The 14,811-nt window shown below is 45.8% G+C and overlaps 1 protein-coding gene across 1 annotated transcript in view; it reads right to left on the bottom strand.

Moving 5' to 3' along the window:
* Positions 1 to 1,650: 1,650 nt before the first annotated feature.
* The window catches only part of Tshz3 (teashirt zinc finger homeobox 3), a 69,744-nt gene continuing 56,583 nt past the window's right edge, over positions 1,651 to 14,811 (bottom strand). Inside the window, exon 2 of the mRNA XM_003466630.4 lies at positions 1,651 to 6,446. Within this exon, the coding sequence (XP_003466678.2) occupies positions 3,241 to 6,446 (3,206 nt within the window). The 3' untranslated portion in view covers positions 1,651 to 3,240. The remainder of the gene's footprint in view (positions 6,447 to 14,811) is intronic.

Raw genomic sequence — 14,811 nt, 5'->3', positions numbered from 1 at the left:
GCTACTAGTCCTCACTTCTACCACCAAGTTGAGAAGCCCTAAAGATAATCCTGGGAGTGGAGTCAAGAGATGGGCAGAGGGTTGGGTGCTTTTCCCCAAGTGTAAAGAGGGGGGTTCCGCCATCAGTTGTACGAATCCCATCTCCCTTCAAGCCACATGGGCCCTGGTGGTGATGGAAGTGTTGTCAGTTTAATCTGTTAGATGCAGGACTTTGGATTCTAATAAACTGATGCTATATTTAACCTGTGAAAAATTCAAGAGTGGAAATCTGGGCTCCAGGATGTGAAGATGCTGAAGGCACAGGAGGGAGGGTGTCTCTGTCCCCTGAGCCAGGTTTGGGATAGGGTAGCTGATTCCTGAGGGAAACCAGCATGTCAGTCTCCTCCCAGGTAAAGGCCAACAGGAAAAAACTACTCAGAAATGGAAAACAGAGTTGAGGAACATGTCGGGCCTCGACCCTGAGAGGAAAGCCCTTTCTATGGTCCACTGGCAAAGCCAATGTGTGCATGCTTGCATCACAAGACTAAGAGCAGAGTCTGGGGCCGGTGATACAGCTCAGCGGCACAGTGCCTGCCTGGCAAGTGCAAGGTCCTGAGTTTGATTCCCAGTACCAAAAATAAAAAATAAATAGAGCAGAGCCGGTACAGCACTATTTGCCTGAAACCCATTTTAAACTTTAGTGAGGTTCTCTCTTAAAACCAGGAGAGAGACTGCCGTGATGAGAGAAAATAAAAGTAGACAGAACATTTGGACTGATTTTGACAAAAAGGGGTGGGGATGAGCAGCAAACTCGTGGGCGTGTTGCTGAACATCTCTGAAAGGGCCTAATTTAAATTTTTAATAAAAGAGTATTTTTTTCAAAAAGTTGAAGTGTTTTATGTATTACATGGATGTAACACATCTCTCATTTGTATAATTCTAGGTTCAGAGCTACGATTCTGCATAACAGCAAGAGTAGTTTGAATATAGTAATAAAGGTATTTTACAATTTTACATGATGTTCCCAGCGTTTTGTTGGCATGATTTGCCAGGGCCAATAAAAGCTTGTGATTATCATATAAATGCTTTCCACTCCCCTCCTCCTGTGGATGGATTCAGTCTCCTCCCGCACGTACCACTCCTGCACCTTGTTATCTCTGATCGTTTTCGGGACACAGGAGCCGGCCAGGGGACCCCAAAATCTGCTACCTACTGTCTGCATATCCTAAGTGAAGGGAAGGCATCACTCTGCACAGACCTTTCTATCCCTTCAGTTCCTGTACAAGTTAGGGCCCTGACTGCTCTGCATCCAGAAGGGACTGCAAAGCCCTGGTCCCCATGAGGGTTGCCTGGTATAGCAGGAAGCTCTGACACTCAGTATTTTATGTCACTTTTCCACAGGGAAGCTAACCTCATGTGCATGCTTCCTTTCTTTCCAATTTTCATTATTGGGGAAAAATTCTGTGCAAACTGCCACCACTGAGTAAGTGCTCCCTGCTCTCCAAACACCAAAGTTCACTAAAACTCCCCTGATTTACGTGCAGCCTCCGACTGCCAGCACCTGGCAGACACAGCAACCAACTCAGTCATAAACAGATCGCACACAATTTAATTTTAATGTGCTCGTTAGTCGTAGCACATTTCAGACATAATTGTGAACGCAACACAAAATTATAGCAAAAAGACAATTTTAATGCTGCCGTAGAAAAAAGGGTTATATGAAGATTCACATAATGGTGTTTCATTGTCAACAACAAAACAGGGCACAGAGTGTGTTACGGTGTCTGTGCTGTTTACATGCCAATATTTTATACATAGGTTCTCATATGGTGTCAGCTGTCAGTTACTTCTGCAAATTAACTGCCAAAAATGGAGAAGAACAGAATCACTTGGAGAGCCGGTAACCACGGGTTACCTTTCATAAGCCTAAAGATAAAGCTGCAGTGTGGGATCTTGGGAGAATAATTAGGAAGAACAAAACAGAAAGTTACCAATTGAAATAAAAAGGCATCCTACAATATGAAATAGCAACCAAGAGGGCTTATAAATAAGTGAAAGAGGTTGTATCACAGAATGCCTCATGACTTTTAAGCAAAGTATTACAGTACAAACATTTTAAAGGCTTTATCAATGTTTAGGAAATACAGTACAAGTTCTTTTTTTTTGTTCTTTTTTTTTCCTTTTCAAATAGACTTAACCCTTTGAGCACTGAGTTTATTTTTTAAGCATTCTTGGATTTCTAATAAATACCTTTAAAAATCATGTGCAAAATAGTTCTGATACCTGCCAGGGATGGATTTCCTGGCCTTGTTTATTCAGACTGCTCAAAACAAATGATAATATGATGCTAATAAATATGTATAATTTAAACATGAACCTCTATCAATATAGATGTACTGTATAGCAAAACAAACAATCATACTTTGCTTTCAGATAATGTTTCTGTATACTTTATAAATGCTATCTGTGGTATCTTCTGTATAATTTACAATGTTTGCATGTAAAAAAACAAAAACCATAGATCTTAAAAAAGAAAAAGAAAAAGAAATATACACTATACATAGGCACAGCTTATGCCCAGAGCATAGCAGGTACATAAAACACTGTTGCTATAAATGCAAGAAAAAAGGTCATTTAACCACAATCACATTTTTCATAAGAGTCTGAAATCTATACAATATATACATCTATGTTTCAATGTGAAAATAATATTCTTTTAAATTTCAAGGCGTGTTATACCCCTGCAGACCTGCATAAATGGAGGTTCATATTATTAATTATAACTAAGCTGGTAAGGAGTTTAAAAAACAGAGCTTCATACATTATTATTTTATTTTATTTTTTAACCAAATTAATGCAAAAGTGCTTCAAAGTACTCAGAGGGCTAAAGATGAAAGGGTGAGAAATGCCAGCACACTGGAGTCTCATGGAAAAAGTGTGCCTGATTTCGTTATAAATGCTTAATTAAACTGTCTGTTAATGCATGCAGCTTGAAGCATCGGGGGGGATGCTCACAACTAAATCTCATTTACACAAAGTTCCAAACACTTACCACTGAGTTTTAACCTTCATATTTTACCAGTAACAACAGCTGATTATGCACCTCTATTAAACACTGTACAGTTATACAAAACAGTCCAGCCCAGAGTGATTCTCTGCAGTTAACATAAGAACATGTGCCAAGAGTAAGACAGAGGGGCCTTAAGGTGCCTTCAACAGTTTCCCTCAAAGCAAACGCAGTCATTCCGTCAGAAGCAAATGCTACTGCTTCTCTAACTCAGAAACGTACAGCAGGTGGTCTTCTGGCGACTTCCCGTGTGTTTTGCTAAGGTGAAGTTTAACTGCATGCTTGCTTGCAAAGGTCCGATTGCAAAGTTTGCACTGATAGGAGGTCCCCAGGTCCTCTTCGGGGGAGGATGTCACCAACTTTTCTGATGGCGACTTGGTTTGTGCTATTTGATTGTTAATTTGTTCAGTGGATAGTTTAGATAAGTCCCGTAGCCGGAAGCCCAGATGTGACTCTAGGTGGCTAATGTATGTAGAAGGAGTCCTGATTTGTGATGCACAGTCATTACAAAAGAACACGGGGTGGCCAGTGTCCAAGTTTTTAAGGAACTTTGTTCCACCTGTCCTTCGAAGCTGGTATTTCACATTGGCCAGCCAGTGGCTGATGGTGGTCATAGAGAGGCCGGTAAATCTGGAGATGTGCATGCGTTCCTGGGGGCTCAGGTCTGACATGATGTACTTCCCTTCTGAGGTCTGCCGGAGACTGGCGGCAAACTGGGCCTGCAGGATGAGCAGGTGCTGGGGATTCCAGTTTGACTGGCGGCCCTTCCTCTTCTGCGCAGGCGTAGACTCCTCGGCCTCCTCCAGAGTGGCCCCATCAATGTCAGACTTCTCAGAGATGCTGGAAGGAGTGGAGGATTTTGACGTGTGGCTCTCTGTCAAGTTCTTCAGCATATCGGATATATCTGACAAGGCATTCTCGCGTAGCGGCGAGTTTGACATGAATGATACGACGGCAGATGTCTTTGCTGTTGTCACCGTGGATGAGGAGGTTGCTGGGGATGTGGACGTGGGGGACAAAAGCACTGAACCCAAAGAGCAGCCTTTGTCACTCTTCCCTTTTGTCAAGTCTATGGGCTGGTCATTGTTGATGTGGTAGAAATAGCGGTCGAGGTGTTCAGCCTTCTTGGCCTGCAGAGGTGGTGGGGTAGCCACAGCTGCCTTCTCGGCCAGGCTGTTGCTCATCTTGAAGAGCATGCTCATGGGGTCCAGTGCGGGCAGGGAGGGTTTGGCAGCCTTGCCCAGGTGGATATTCATGACAGACTGCAGGGCACTCAGGGGGTTCACAAAAGGCTGTTCAGGTGGGTGGTCAGTGATGATGGCTGTGCTGCCACTCAGGGTGCTACCCAGGGGTTTCACCAGCTCTTTGCCATTCTCCACTGGCTCTGCTGTGGGGCTCCCCTCTTTGCAACCATCTCGTGGAGGACTGGGGCTGTTCTCCTGGCTTTTGAAGCCCCCATCGCTGGATGCCTCCATCTTGATGGGTTCGCTGAGCTCACTGCTGCATGGGGAGGGTGTGGCCCGCTTAGGTGGAGACAGCTTGTCCTCTGGCTCCTTCATTTTCTCCTCCACTTTGGCGACTTTCTCCGTGACTTTTTTCACCAGCTCCTCCATGGCATGAAAGTTTGTCTTGGGCATTGGGGAGGTCTGGCTGCTAGGCGGAGAAACCAGGGTCTGGCTTTTGGTGGGAGATACAATCTCACTATTGCCAAACATGGGTTTCAGAGGTGTACTTTTTCCCGATGAACCCAGGGACAGCTTCATCATGTTGGGGAGCTGGTAAGCCGCATGGATGCTGGGGTAGCCCCCCCAGCTGGGAGTGCCATTCTGGGCCTTATTGATGGCAGATGTCACTGTGTTTTCTAGGGATTTGAGGATATCTAGTCCACCTTTAGGACTCTCTTCTAAGTCATTTTCAGTCAAATAATGGTACTTGGAAGAGATGTCATACTTCTCCTCTTCCTCACTGGGCTTTTCCTTCTCCTTGGATTTCTCATCAGTGACCACTTTCTCCTTGTCAACTTCTTTCTTGACTTCCACATTCAGTTTTGGGGAGACGCTTGCAGGTGTATTGGAGGGGGATGTGAAGGTGGTGGCTGCCAGAGGCACCGACTGCACCTTCTCATCCAGTAGTGTGGTGATGGTGGGTGTGACGGGTGTCTCCATGATGGGCTTCCCCTTCTTCATGGCTGAGTTCGTGACCTTGATGAAGTGACCAGTGACCATCATGTGGGCTGTGAGTTCCTGAAGGGTGTCGTGAGAGCTGCCACACTCCATGCACTTCAGGATCTGTGACTTTCGGGCTTCAAAGTGCCATGCATAGCTGGCCCCATTTTGGTGGCCATACCGGTTATTTGGCGTGATATAAGGGTTGGAGTTCTTCTGAAGCGCATCGTTGGCATCTGACAGGGTAGTTTTGGGGGTTCCACCTGTGGAATCTGGGGAGCTGGGGAGCTCCAGCTCCAACGAAGTTTTCTTTCGGGCTGCAGGAATGATTTTGGCTGTGACAGGAGTGACAGGTTCCTTCAGAGGCACTTTTTGGTAGTGTTTTGTTTTGATCATATGGACACTCAAGTCTTGGAGGGACTCAAAGGAGTGGCCACAGTACATGCACTTCAACACCTTCTGAGCGTCCTCCTTCCCTTCCATCTCCAGCAAGGAGCGTTTGCGAGGCTTGGACCAGCGTTTGGGGTTATTGTTGTCGGTCTCATGGTTGTCATCACGGTAGTGGCCAGTTTCATTCATGTGCACAGTCAGCTCCACCAGCGTGTCATAGGCAGCACTGCAGTCCTTGCAGCGGAACTTGCTGGCTCCCGTGAAGATGGAGCCGTAGAGCTTGCTGCTTTGCCTATAGAGCTGCACCGTGCTGAAGAGGCTGGGCTCGGGCAGCATGCGGCTCTGTGACACCTGTTGCAGGGTCTTGGCCATGGCACTCTGGTGCCAGTCGAAGCTCCCACTGCCACAGCTGCTGCTACTACTGCTGCTACTGCTGCTACTGCCATTATTCTTCTCGGAGGAGGGCTGGTGCAGGTTGAGGTTGAGGTTAGACCAGTAGGAGTTGGAAAGGAAGTTGTTGTACACAGCCTTCATCTGCTCCAAGCTGTCAGACACGGTCGTGTCCTCCAGGGGGACAGTGACTTCCTTGGTCTCCTCTTCATTCTTAATGGAGCCACTTTCGAAGTCAGCCATTCGGTCACTGGTCTCACTGATGTGTGACTCGCTGTCCATTTCATGACTGGAAAACTCAGCAGCCGGGGAGTTCTGGTAGCTGGGACAGGGCTTGCTGAGCTCCTTCTCCGGGCACATGTACTTGGCTGAAGGCTCTCCATCTGCCGGGTGTTCTTCGGGGTCTACGTCTTCGTCTACCAGGGCGGCCGCCTTTAACTCATCAGAAACATAGGCTGTCGTGATAACAGGTAGGAGCGAGGAACAGACAGGATAGAAAGAAGAGAGAAGGAGGAGAAAAAAGGGGGAGAAAAAGCATTAGTAAGTGTTGATCATACCTAGAATATGTTCTTGGCTCTCAGGAAAAGATGGCAAACTAGGTGGGCAAATGTATTTGTAAAATTAAATAGTTAAAATGTGGTGTTTCTTTGGAGCAAAAAAAAGTCTGCTCTTCAAACATAATTTGCCACCTTATTCTTCTCAAGGGGCAACAGCTTGAAATTAAAACTAAATTTGAAATTAATGAAGCACATTCTGGAGGTGGCATTCATTTCTAAAGTAATAAATTACTTGTATCAACCTCAGAGACAGCAGTTCCTGTCTGTCAATTAATATGTCTTATGCTTCTCCTACCCCTAATGCATTTCTTAACAGACAGATTCACAATTTAAATTAAGCAAGTATTTTTTACTCATTACATTTTTGAGGCTCAATCTTTAATAAATATAAAGTACAAAAACATCAATAAAATTTTTACAAAGTAAAAAGAAAGTACATCAATTGCAATAAATTAAAAACAAAATCTCATGGCTTTTCTTTCTCCCTTCTAGAAAAGCCGGTCCCAAAATCTCAGAGTAAGTTTCTTAGCAGGAACAGGTGCTGACTGGGGGTGTCTGACTAATTACCACCCAGGCTTGACCCTGTTCCCCACATGGGCACTCAGCCATTCTCAGCTACCCACAAGCACACACTATTCATGCAGAATTATGTCAGAACGAGTCCAGAAAAATTGGTATGCTGTGCTCATTCCTGCTGTATAAATATATACAAGACCTTCCAGTGGACCTTACAAATGTCAAAGTGTTTGCTCTTTAGACTACTTTGTCAATATTTACTCAGCATAAGCTTCATGGGCATCCAACAGGGATCCTGTCTTTCTGGAGGCAATGTAACCGGGAATGTAAACCCAGCATGTACTACAGAGCACATGAATGGCAGGGCCTGGCAGCTGGGTGTTCTAGGACTTACATGCCCAGACACATGAGCTAGGGAACATGCATGTTAATGGAGCAGAGTGACTTTTTCCCCCCATTTTCTTGCATACAGTGACTCAGGCTACTCCTTACTGAGGCCAGGCTCATACTGCGTACCAAGTGGAGTGGTCTTGCAAACACTTGGGTGTGACCAGCCTTGTGTGAGCTACAATTTCAAGCCACAGGAGGAAGGGAACAGAAGTGACTTTTTCCCTGTCAGCTCCTAAATACCTGTTGCATGAGAACGTTAATGTGTTGGGTGTCTGGAATGCCATCTTGCTAATTAGAAGGCCGATTTAAAAGAGAGTAAAAGAGAAAAAAGTGTTCTTGGAAAAGGAATGGATGCTTTGTTTGTAGAATTAAATAATTTTAAAATACAGTGGTTCCTTAGTTCACCAACTTGATTTGTTTCATGATTCTGGAAAAGATGGCCACATTCATGTTCATGCAGGAAAGATGCCTGCGGTTGGGTTTTTCACCCAGTACAGAGTTCACAAAAACAAAATCTTGCCAAACACTTCTGTTTGCAAATAAAAGTGTTTATGAACTGAGCATTTGCTCCAGGTAGATTTCACATCAGAAAAAAAAAGTTACAAAATGATTCCCTTGAAGCCAAATACATATTTCTCCCCAACTGTTGCTTCCTACTCAGTTGTGATAGTTCTGTTCCTAAGTTCCCACTTTGAGCAAGCACCAAGATTTCTAAGCTGAAACAAAACAGATATCTCACACTAATGTAATGTGAGCTTGGATAAGAATTTTGTCCCAGGGGCACATGTCAGCTGCAGAGAAAAGGACACTGCTGCTCACATGCAATGTATAAAGCAAGAGACTTGTGCAAGAGCCACTCAATGTCCCATGGAAATGACCAGAAGAAAGTGCCCTGCACTGGTTAGCTAAGGTGCAAAGTGCTGTGGTAAACCTTACGTTTGAGGCCACACACTTAGAGATGACAAATTAAAATGGCTGAAGCTCTTTTCCTAGGGCCAGAGCCAAAATGAATAGGGAAATACTGTGCAGGCCAAGGGAGGCTCCTCTGCTGGCCACAAACAAGGATGTGAATGCATGTGTTGGAAAGAGAACAGGAAAAGAAAAATAAGACATCTCAGTCTTCTCCACAGTCTTCTTCAACTTGCAGCACATTGGAGAGATCAGGACCTCTAGTTGTAGAAGACGGTAGCTGGAGGAAGGAAGGACAGCTGGGATAAAGGTACTAAGCAACCCAATTTGTGGGACCTGTGCTGCTTTTAGCACTGAAGGTCCTGCATCTGGGAATCCATCAATCATAGGCATATGAGTGCCTAGCAACGGAGGTCAGGGCATTTATAGGAGACTGTATCTTCCACAGTTCCTGCAGAGGACAGCTATAACGGGGTGCACTGGGTTTAGCCAGATGCAGTTCATGATTTGAAGCATGGGGTACATAGTGTTCCTGCCCCCAAAGGGGATCTATTGTGGAAAATGAAGAGGAAACCAGGTCCCTGCCATTTAGATTAAAGAGAGAGCTTGATCTATATAGACAAAGTTAGAGATTAAAGTCCTTCTCTCCTGACCATGACCATGGGATCCAAGCTTGAATCCCATCCCCTGGGCATTTTATTCCCATTTTACAGCTTCCACAGACTTAAATCTGAGAGAGAAAATGCTCTTCTCATCACTACTTCAGGAATATGCCAGGCAGCCAGAAGCAGTAGCAGTCAGTAGTGGACATGCAAAGGCCTACCTTGCCCTGAAGCTATCTAGCAGCTTTGCTAGCCTGCCTGCCTCTCAGGAGCAACATGGATTTCCATGGCCAGAAGTGACTCCTGCCCTGCTGTGGAAACACCAACACAGCTCAGGGTACCCCATGGACTGTCTGAAGCATTTCCCCTACGTGCTCCTACCCAGGGTGGTCCCTGACATGCTCCAGTATGCTTTATAAATGCACTAGAATGTCAGAATATCACAAGTTTGATGACTGAGAAGGAAATAAATATTGAAAAACAAGAAAGGGCAATCCCCTGTGGGAACAAAATCCAACTCTGAGGGAATTAAAAGGCTCCAGTGCCAAGAAGGCCTAGATCCTACAGGGAGACCTGACCTCACCCTATACCAGACATCACCTTATCCTGACTTCGGAGTGCACTTATACACTGCTATGATGTGACTCTCACTACCTGTCCCAAAGGTTCTGTTCTTTCAGACTCATGGACAAAAACTTCTTCCTTAGGTAGAGCCTATGATTTTAACCATGTATCTTCCTTCCACGTTAAAATATAGGGCAGACATTTTTACTGTGTTTGCGATAACTTCACTCTTCCAAGAATACCATATATGCTCTTGGTTACTAAGCTTGGGCCTAGAGATGGCAGAGTGGGTTATGGCATGGAAAGCATCAGTCACTCCACAAATACTTCCTAAGGACCCAAAGGAGTCAGGTAAACTGCTGGCCTTTGAGCAAGACATCATGTTCATGCTCAAGCCTCAGTTTCCCTACCTGTACAACACAAGGCATCAAAGTGATGAGCTACAAGACTCCCTCTTCTGCATTTGCATCATTTTACAACTTTTGTGTTTACAGGATGAAGAGCTGAGAAGTAAACTTCTCTCTGGCTCCTAAGCTCTGGATCCGCAAAAAGATTAATCAAGTTGTTCCTGAGTCTCTTCATTTTTGGACTGAACCTAACTTGCAGAGTTCCTAGTTGCATCCAAGGAAGTTCGGAATACTTGGACAGTTAATATTCTGTCTCCATCAGGTGAAGAGGGAGAGGAAAGTGGGTGCCTGCATCATTATGTGGACAGGGAGAAACCACTCCTGATGGGTGAGCCTCACAGGAACATGGCCCCAGCCCAGTACCTTGGTCCTCTGTGTTCAGGAATAAGTGCCGTCCATCACCAGCCCCTGATAAGGAACTGTACATGGCCTTGGGAAGTACCACTGTTGTCACCAGCAGTTATTTGAATCCCCCATAGCTATTTAACTTCCTGCATGTTCTTGCTCGAATTTTCCAAGAACAAGGACCTTGAATCCTAGGTCTTGCATACAGTAGGTGAGCGAGAGACACCAGTTTTCTCATTTGAAAAGAGGTTAGCTGGAAGTCACTGCCAGAAAAGAAGTGTTGCTAACAGCCTTTGTAACTGGATCTATGTCCCCTCCCACCTCAGTGAGGCCCAGCCACCAGCATCTTTCCCCCTGTCCTCAATCAACTCCCTGACACTAGGCCCACCACAAGCCACTGGGATTATCAGATAGCCAGCTGGTCATGTCAACCACCCAGCTCCTCCCTCTAAAACACTTTCAGTGAGTCAAAATAAAATCCAAATTCCTCAAAGCAGTTCCAAGAGTCCTTTACCATTTGGACACTGCTTCCTTTCCAGTCTCTCAGAGTCTCGACTGTACCAAGACCTCTCTCACTCTTCTCTTTACACTGCTGCCTGCTCATCTGAAAACCTTGAAGCAGATGCACAGAAAAGTGAGACCTCTTCCAGGCCTCCCTTAGGCTGTATGTGAAAGGTCTTCTCTGCCTTTTCAGACCTCAGATTCGGTCCCTCTACTACCCTCTTCATGTGATAAAGCACACCAGGGAAACCACTGCTCTACAGCCTGATGTTCCAGATGCTCTAACCATCAGCTCCATATGATCAAGACTGACCCCCACATCCTATATTCTATATCCTAGATGGCTGGCACACACCCACTGTCTGGCTTTATCAGTCCCTTTTCTGTTACTCAACAAAATACCTGAGGCTGGCTAACCTTATTTTTTGAAAAAGAGGTAATTAGCTCACAATTTGGGAAGCTGAACATTTAAATGGAATGTCCTGAGTTTTGGCAAGGGCCCCTTATCAGAAAGTGGAAGTGTATGCAGGAAGAAAATACTACATCTTAGAACAAGAAACCAGTGAGGAATTCAGGAGTCAGGCTTCCTCTTTCATCAGTGCACTCTCGCAAGAACTTATTCAGTCCCACAAGAACTCACTCCGATGGCAGTGTCCCCCATGATCTGAGGCTCACCAATAGCATTTCTTCCAAAGGCAGTGTCCCAGTGATCTAAGGCTCTCCTACTAACCCCCACCTCTTAACGATCCCACCACTCCTCACATCAATACACTAAGGATCACACCTTCAACACAGGAACCCATGGGGGACACAATCAAACCATTTCCTAAAGATAGCTCTAGCATACAGTGATCAACAAATGTGGAAGGAATGAACATCATAGATGACTTCTTTCTATCTCTTAAATAGTTGTGTGAACCTATCAGGTGGAGCCAGACTTCAGCCCATCTCAAAACAGAGAGATGTCCATGGGTGTGGTATACTTCCTGGGCCTGTGTTTTCTGAGTGTGACTGGCATTTCTGACAATGCATTTCAAGAGGATGGGCCTTCGAGATGGACAAGATGCAGAAGCCACGGGCGAGAAAGAGATGAGGAAGTATCCCAGTTGGTTGTCGCTTTTGTTGGAGCCACCCTGGACTGTGCCCACACCCAAACATCTGCCTTCAAGAATGCATTGTCAGACTTCTTTTCTCTTTCACAGAGAAGACTGAAACCTTTGGTGCCTGCTCTAGCAGTGTGGACAGCTGGACTACGAGGGGAGGGGACTCCCACTTAAACCACCACTCAACAGCTGCATAAATAAAAGAAATACAAAGAGGCAGGCAGAGACTCACCAGGGAGGTGGGGGGACCGAGGAAACTGCATTTCATCTTTCCCCATGAGCTCTCTCCAATATGATAGACAATTGCTGTACCTGATTTCTAATCTGCACCCCTAATTTCCCCACCCCACAAACAAAAAACAAGTGGTAGCAGTAGATATAGTTGATCTGTGGAGTACTCAGTGACAGGACACCTCTGCAGACCATTAGATGAACTGAAGAATGTTCCTAAGCAGAACCAAATGAGATCCTTAGGTAGATCCAGGCTCCAGGAAAATAAAAGCTTCCAAATTTACAAAAGCTTCCAACAGTTCTACAGCCTGACATCCTGGAAAGGGCATGTGATGAAAAAAAACAATGATCCTGCCTGTTATGTGTACATAATAACAATGTGTATGAACTGTTTCCCCTCTCACTGCTACTGATCCTCAGAAGGGTCCTGGGAGATGGATAAAATGATCTCCATTCTACAGAAATGGAAAGTGGAATTCCATCAAGCTCCAAGAAATACACAAGCTATTTCTCCCATAAGGCCGACATTCCAGGTCCCAGGGTGAGGGGCCCACACAATGAAGTGTGGGCACGAGTGCTGTGCTAGGTCCCTGAGTGTACTGCAAGGTAAACCGACCCTTGGTTGTCTCCCCTAGAATGATTCACACCTGCTCCTCCAGGAGGGTCCAAAGTTCCTACCCACAGCTCACCAGTGGCTGAGGATGCAGACATGTCCAAGGAATGAAGAATGGCCCCACCAAAGCAATCAGAAAGTCAGGAGACAATGGCTCCCTCATTAATATTTATTATCATCATTAACTAAACTCAACTAGTAGGTAAGAATTAATACATTTCATATAAATATAAAGCAGTAAGCTGGGGCATAATGGAATTCACTTCTGGACAAATGGAACCAACCTTCATCACACTGTTATGACTCTTCCAAAGGTGAAGAGGCGGCAGCTTGGATCTGTTCTCCCAGGCCACAGGGGCTGTGGTGGGCAGGTGGGTGGACAGGTGGGTGGGCTGGGATAGGGGCACTGGGTGGGATGGAAGGAAAGAAAGGCACAGCAGTGCCATGCTCCCAGAAGCAATTTCACAGTAAACTGCCTGGGGACATCAACATTTTCCGGGCTGAAATGAAGGTTCTGAAGTTACAACCCTGTGTTTCAATGTCCAAAACTCCCTGGAAAGGTGCACTGCTAGTTAAAACTCTCTAAGATGCCCTTCCTTGGGTCCACTTAGTAATGACAGCCAGAAGAACATTCTCTTCCACAAAGTGCAACTTCGCATCTTCCACCAGATTACCTCAACCCTGAAGAAGAAAGAGACAGACGGCGGCCAGAGACAGAGGGAAGAGTGACAGAGGCACGGGTGTCACTGAAAAGGGTCAAATGCTATTACCTGTCCAGGGACTTGAGAAGAGTGAGGGTGGGTAGGGAGCATCAGAGAGAAAAAAGGGGGGTGCCAGGAAGAAAAGGGTTCCAACAGGGATGGGAGATAGCCCGGTGAGAAAGAGAACATGGCAGATTTGGGAAGAGACAATGATGAAAGAAAAGATGGCATTAGTGGAGAGCACTATAAAATGGAGAAGGCCTAGAGCTTTGAGATGCTGCGACAAAGGAGGCCAGGAACACAGCCACCAAGAGGAAGCAGGGAGAAGACACAGGCTCTAGGGCTGCTCTCTGCCTCCCGAGTACTCAGATGACATGGGGTGGTTATTTCTCTTCTTAAAGAATAATTTAACCAGTTGAGTGGTTAAGAAGAAAGTCAGCACCAACCCTGGTGAGAAGAGAAAGCCGGAAGCAGGCTGGAGTCTGCCTGAGAGAAGATGGGAGGCTTTCTTGAGCAAAGAGGACATTATGGTGTCCGGAGTGGCCAGGAGACCCTCCAGCCCTTCTTAGCCCCTCTCACATGTGATCACATGGAAATTAGGAACTGCCCAGAAAATGCCAGGGATATGGCAAACACTGGATAGTCTGAAAATAAGGCTGCTGGGTACCAAACTCTCCAGAGGCATGTGCCCACCAGCCCCTGAAGATCTCTGCAGACAAGGCAATTTTGTCTGTGTTACGGACTAACACAGCTCTAACTGTCCCGTACTACTGTGGAATTTGTCTGGACACGGAAAGATGCCAAGATCATCAGAAAGTGTCATGATCATTCCTGTCCACTTGGCTCACACCACGTTCACGTGGCCCACCATAAAGCAGACTCCCCAGGAATTGTGGCTGAGAAGCCACTGGCCTGTCTTAAGAGAGCTGTCCTGGAGGGCAATAACCCAAACTCTGCAGAGAATGTGCCACCTTTGATGCTAGAATTTCTACATTGCATTTCCTTCTGTGAAACTTTTCAGTGTCACAGACAGTGTGGCAGTGGCACTTGGCCTCTCTCTATCCAAGACTGCTCACATGGCTGTAAAGACTCAAAGGTCTCTAAGCTTCAGCTGTTGCACCCACAAATGGGAAAGAGGAAGGAAATGGGTATAATATTGGCCACACCCATCTCCCAGGTGTTCACATGAATGAACATACATGATCTTTTCAAGTTAAAGGGATTCTGCAAAGAGAGGCATGTAAACTGTACCACATTTGCTCTCTGGGGAAGTGCAAGGGCCCCTCACTGCCAGGAAGAAGGGGTCAAGGTCAGTGGTGGCCTATGGGGTCAGCCTTCCCCTTGTGATGACTTCAGCTGGCATCTCCCAGACCTTCTTGAC

Source organism: Cavia porcellus, unplaced genomic scaffold (genome assembly GCF_034190915.1).
Source record: "Cavia porcellus strain 051 isolate PalLab524CR breed Dunkin Hartley unplaced genomic scaffold, mCavPor4.1 scaffold_7, whole genome shotgun sequence".
NCBI classification, from domain to species: domain Eukaryota; kingdom Metazoa; phylum Chordata; class Mammalia; order Rodentia; family Caviidae; genus Cavia; species Cavia porcellus.
Note: the sequence above shows the minus strand (reverse complement) of the source record. Positions and strands in the feature narration are given on the sequence as shown.